The sequence below is a fragment of the Astyanax mexicanus genome, chromosome 8 (assembly GCF_023375975.1).
Source record: "Astyanax mexicanus isolate ESR-SI-001 chromosome 8, AstMex3_surface, whole genome shotgun sequence".
Lineage (NCBI taxonomy): Eukaryota > Metazoa > Chordata > Actinopteri > Characiformes > Acestrorhamphidae > Astyanax > Astyanax mexicanus.
In genome coordinates this window covers 42,726,256-42,732,364 of record NC_064415.1, presented here as the reverse complement: position 1 = coordinate 42,732,364, position 6,109 = coordinate 42,726,256, and the positions used below count along the sequence as shown (strand labels likewise).

General features: G+C 36.0%; 1 gene segment (V, D, J or C); it reads left to right on the top strand.

Annotated features, from left to right (window-relative positions):
- The first annotated feature begins 440 nt into the window (after positions 1 to 440).
- Positions 441 to 2,949, top strand: LOC103039058 (probable non-functional T cell receptor gamma variable 11). The segment is given in 3 exon segments: positions 441 to 489; positions 593 to 904; positions 2,897 to 2,949. Coding segments are annotated over 3 exon segments (414 nt in total).
- Positions 2,950 to 6,109: the final 3,160 nt, after the last annotated feature.

Genomic DNA, 6,109 nt, shown 5'->3' with positions numbered 1-6,109 from the left:
ATATAAATATATAGTAAAAATGAAAATAATGATCAGTGGTGATCAAAACCAAAGAATATTCAATCATAAAATGAATTGATAAAAAAAAACAAAGAAATGCTCAACCAGCGTGAAATAACCTGGAAATAAAATTGACCCATGCGAGAGGTGGTGTGCATATGTTGCACATTGAAGGGTTAAATACTACTGTCTCTTCTATTACTACTAATATAATTATAATTAATTATAATTAGTATTAGTGTTACTACAATTATTACTGTATAATAAGTGTATTTTTTATTATTCATTATTTATTCATCATCATGTAACAAATTCAACGCCTACAGTAATACTAACTGTAAAGATCACTATCAATCACCACTACAGGAAATGACTATTTTTTTTTACAGCTGAAGCTGAAAGATGTCTGCAGCACTAGTGTTCATGGATACACTTAGAAAATGAGGCTGCTTATGTTTATATATGTTTTCATCTTTTCTGTGACTATAGGTAAGTACTATTTAATACATATATACTGTAAATAAATACATAAATAAACAAAAAATAAACAATGATAACATACTGATTTGTTTTAATTTATTGTTGATCACAGAAACTGTGCTGGGACTGATCGAACTGAAGCAAACTGAACTGTCCTGGACGAAGTCAGTCAGCAAAACACTGTATATCAAGTGTAAAGTCACTGGTCTGAGCAGCAGCAACTATGTTCACTGGTACCAGCAGAAAGACGGAGAAGCTCCCAGAGGAATTCTGTACGTCACGTACGGCACCAGCCCGGTTCGTGATTTGAACCATCCAGATAAAGAGGACTTTGACGTGTCAAAAGGCGCCTATGATCTGAAGGTGGAATCCCTGAAGAAGATCCACTCAGCGGTGTATTACTGTGCATGCTGGGACGGCCACAGTAACTGTAATAGCTTAGCACCTGTACAATAACTCTGTGGAGGTTTTTGATCAGGGTCCCAGGCTTATAGGTACTTATATATCTCCAGTGTGGGGATTGGGGGGCTATATCCACTTCAGGAGATACTGTTGCTGTCCAATAAAAAAAAAAACAAGTATATCTTTGTTTTTGTGGATTTTTTAGTTTACTACATAATTTGACAGACAAACAGACAACAGACAAACTGTCCCTAACACTGCGCCAACATTTCTTGATAAATGGGCCAATAGAAATAACTAAAAATGACCTGAAATATTTTTTTTTATATTGACTTACACTGAAAGTTTTGACGATTTTTTTTTGTCTCTCTTGTAAAGTTGCTGTTTTGGAGATACTTGTTTTTAATTGGACAGCTGCGATATACTTCCTTTCCAAATAATGATTTCCATGATATATGTTTGGTAAGAAAACATGAAAAAGTGGGCTGTTCACATGACAAGCACACAACATTCTGATGTAAAATGAGAAATAAAATAACTGCTAAAAATGTATGCTAACTGTTCATGTTTTTTAGCACAAATTTAACAGATTAAGACACATTAAGCGAGCTTAAGAACTAAGACCTCACAGGGTTCAGAAAATGCTCGTAATTTTAAGAATGTTAGGAAGTTCTTTGACTGTGTTTTGGAAAACACACTCTTGCATGCAGTTTAAAAAAAAAGGTAACTTGCTCTTATGGTCTGTAACACTGTGGCCAGGTCGCCATCCATTAAATAAAACATCAAAGAACACACACAGTGTGACTACACACTGATGGTGAGTGAGGGCTGGGGGGACAACCGTTTTTTATATAAAAAATACAACAACCCAGAAATCAATAAGAAATATGTTTGTTCATCTTAATTTCCCCAAAAAGAGACAATAATGATAAAAAACTCTATAAAACAGTAATAAACAATGTTATGGTGGAACCTGAACTGATTGAACTGTTTATCTGCTAAAACTAAAAGAAAAGATTGAAAACCTGAACACTGCTTCCATCTAGTGTTAGTCAGAATATCTACCACACAACATGTTGCTTTAGAAACTTGTGGAAGTCAGTAAACCATGATGGTACAAAGCAGATCACAGCCAAATCTTTAAAAATATGTCAATAAAGCCTGCAGTGATAAAAGTAATAAAACATGGCTGCATCAGATTCAATTAAAAAAAGAAACAGTACCTTTTTCAATTGTCTCACTGACAAACAAATGAAACTACGGTATATAGGTTTGATTTTAAAGATGATTATACAGTTCAGTGAAAATGTTTTTACCTATTTCTTTTATTTTAGCCTTTTTACCTTTCTTTTTTTTTTTGATTATCAAACAGACTTTAATATTAGACAAAGAAAAGAAAAAAAAGTTTTTAAATGATAATTTCATTTATTATTAGAAAAAAGCAATCTAAACCAATGTGGCCCTATGTAAAAGAGCATTAGATAAATTAACAGTTGATTGTAACTGTAACTGTTTTTGGAAAAGCTGAGTAAAATTTTACTATTTACACTCAGGCCTAATTACTGCCAGACATGTTGAATCAAGGAATCACTTAAATACAACCTGTCAGACAACCTGCCATTGGCATCTATTAGTCTAGAAAAGGTTACAAAATAATATTTAAAGCTTTGGGACCACAGAGAACCACAGTGAGAATTATTATTTACAAATAGAGAAAACATGGAACACAGGTGAACCTTTCCAGGTGTGACCAGCCTACTAAAATTACTCCAAAAGGACAAGGACAACTCATCCAGGAGGTCCCAAAAGAACTGTGAACAACACATAAATAACTGCCAGCCTTACTTGCCTCAGTTAAGATCAGTGTTAATGATTCAATAGTAAGAAAGAGACTGGGCAAAAATTATATCAGTGGGAGAGTTCCAAGGCATTATTTCAGAAAAATAACATCATACTAAAAGTCAAGCATGGTGACATGGTAGTGTGATGGTCTGTGTCTGCTTTGCTGCTTCAGGACCTGGAAAACTTACTTGCCACAGCGATGTGGACAAAGACTTTTTCACATAGGGCCAGGTTGGTTTGGATAGATTTTTTTCCCTTATCATTTGTCTGATATTAAAAGTGTTAATATGAAAGATGTACGTATGATAAAAATACAAAAACAAAAGAAATCTGTAAGGGGCAAATACATTTTTTACAGCCCTGTGAGGCTACAGCATGTGAGTGAATACAATATAGCTGCAAAAATGAACAAGTTTACTGGGGGTAATTGTACGGTTGCAAGGTGTGTCTAGTATCCTATTGGGGACCCCTGGCCTAGATAGAGTTGGGTATGCAGACATACAATTTCATTATGGCATCTTGTAGCACATTTGCCCAAATATATTGCAGCTGGACATGTAGATCCTGCAACAAATCTGTTGTTACAATATAGTGGAGACATTCCTGAGAAACCCTTGCTGTGTGTGGGCGAGCCTTATCCTACTAAAAATGGCACCTTCCGTGTGAGGATGCCCCACAGGTGCTTAATTAGGTTACGGTTTGAAGGCATATTTGGCCAGTCCATCACCTTCATCCTCCTCAGCAAGGCAGTTGTAATATTGGACAGTTGTCATGTCTTTAGGGTAGATATCATGCTGGATAACTGCCATGTGGCCCAGTTCCTGTGGTTCAGAATGTCACAGTACATGTTAGAATCCACAGTGCCGGCAGCGCTCATGCAGCCCCAGACCATGATGCTGCCACCACCATGCTCCTTACCAGAACGTCACCACACATGCTAGAAGCCATCTGAGCCAAACAAATTTATCTTGATCACTTTAGACCAGAGAACTCTTGGACTGCTTGTGTTTGGCAAACTGTGTGGGATTTCTTGTGTGTCAGTTTGAGAAGGCTGACCTCCCACATCTTCAACCTCTGAAGCAATGGTCTCAGCACTCATGTGTCATTTTTTTAAGCCAACCTCTGGATTTGATTCTGAACACATGCTATGCTATTGTACTATTGTACCTTGAGTAGGGTGCTATTATACACCCTGCTCAAGGTGTGCTGTGATGCTGTGATTCCTATCTTACACCCAGCCAACAGTCTATTTTCAGGCCATGCGCCCACGCCGTTAAAATAGCATCTGTTTTAAGGAATAAATCTACACTGGTGGGTTCCCATTGGTTAACTCAACAATAAACAGAATAAAGAATTAAAATAACATTGCTCTTCCCTTAAATGAGCTGAGACTCACTCACTTTCAGAGAGTGAACACGCAGGTCAGTTTGTGCTGCTGAGATGCACAAAAGGCTGCGCTGTTAAGATACGAACACACCAAAGTCAGAGAGCACCTGCCTCTTAAAGGGAATGACAAGTGACACACTGATTGGTTGATTTCACGTCATGCACAAAATACTCCCGTTATTAATTTAGAGAATTAGTTCATGACTTTTGCAATTCGAGCTGCGCAAGGCAATTCTTTGCATCCTTACGGTACCAAAGACACAGGACACGTCTTAAATCCAGCTGCATGATGCTTAATTGACCAATGCACCATAGACTGCTAAAATATGGCCCACAGACTCAACTTCTTTGCTGAGGCCTGTTCTAAGTCATGGGAAACTGCTGTATGACCAGTGTTCTCAAGTCTCACGCTGCCATCCAAGCAATGTTTTTTTTTCAGGAATATTCTGCTTATTTCAGTAAGACAATGCCAAGCCACATTCTGCACAGCATGGCTTCGAAGTAAAAGAGTGTGGGCAGTCCAGACCTGTCTACTATTGGTGCATTATGAAGCGCAAAATACGAAAACAGAGACATCGGGCTGTTGAGCAACTGAAGTCGTAAATCAGGCAAAAATGAGAAAAAATCCCACACTGTAAAAATTTACAGTAAGTAACTGGCAGTAATTGACAAATACATTCACAGAAATTAACTAAGAGTATCTAAACGGTAATTTTCTGTGAACCAAAAGCAAATCACAGTAACTAACTGGCAGAAATGTAACACAGTAAGTTACTGTAAAAACTAAAATCACTTTTAAAAAAATTGCAGCTGAATAGTAAATAAGTCTGTAAAAATGTTTCATGCATACTGTAATTCTGTGTATAGTTGTATTGATCAGACTTCTGTATTGTGTTTTTTATTTACATAAGTGTTTTCACAACAGAATGATACCTTACTGCTTTATTTTGCAGTCAGTATTAAATCACTGTTAACTGCATGACATTTTTTATTGTTCAACAAAATCTGCAGAGACACAGCAAACAAATACTCTTTAACTGTTTATTAGTTGTCTTCAGAATGTGAAATACATGATGCATGGGTTCATATCTGATGTTTTCTGTATAGTTCTTCCAGTTTTCTGTCTTTTCTTGAATTTTGCACTGCACTTGCACTGCACTCATTCTGACAAGGAGCAGAAATGAAAATGAAAGTTAATATACACCATATTATAGAAAAATAAACTCTCAATATAAATATAGGACAAACAGATCATTTAAGAGCAAGTTTTTAAAGTTAAACAGGCCAGGCTGGCAAATGATTCAATCTAATTATAATTTAGCTTAGCTTAGTTTCTTTTGCAACTTACTTTTTCATCTAGCAGTCTTATTCTGATTTCATTACTTTGACTACTGTGACATAAAAAAATATAATTAGATTTAGATTTTAGTTAGCCAAGAGACACCATTGTGCTATGTGATACTTACATGGAATGGTGGATTCAGTGCTGCTCCACTTTTCAAACTTCTTCTTCTTCTTCTTCTTCTTCTTCTTCTTCTTCTTCTTCTTCTTCTTCTTCTTCTTCTTTATGTCGTAGGTGGGTTGAATCCAATATAAATCCAAATGACTACTGCCCCCTTTTGATTGTCCATTAGTGGATTATTACAGTGTATTATTGTGATTTTCTACAGTAGTAGGATTATTACTGTGATTTCAACATTTTCAAGTTAATTACTGTGGTTTTGGCCGCATTCAGAGTATCATACTGTAAAAGTTTTTTACAGTGCAACTACAAAGCATCGACAAATAAGTGTCCTCAGTTCCCAAATGCTTATTGAGTGTCATTAAAAGAAAATGTGATATAACACAGTGGTAAACATTCCCATGTTTCAACTTCTTTGGAACATGTTGCAGCATCAAATTCAAAATGAGTGAATATTTGCAAAAAACCCCCAAAACAATAAAGTTTATCTGTTTGAAAATTAAATATATTGTCTTTTGTAGTTCAACTGAATATATG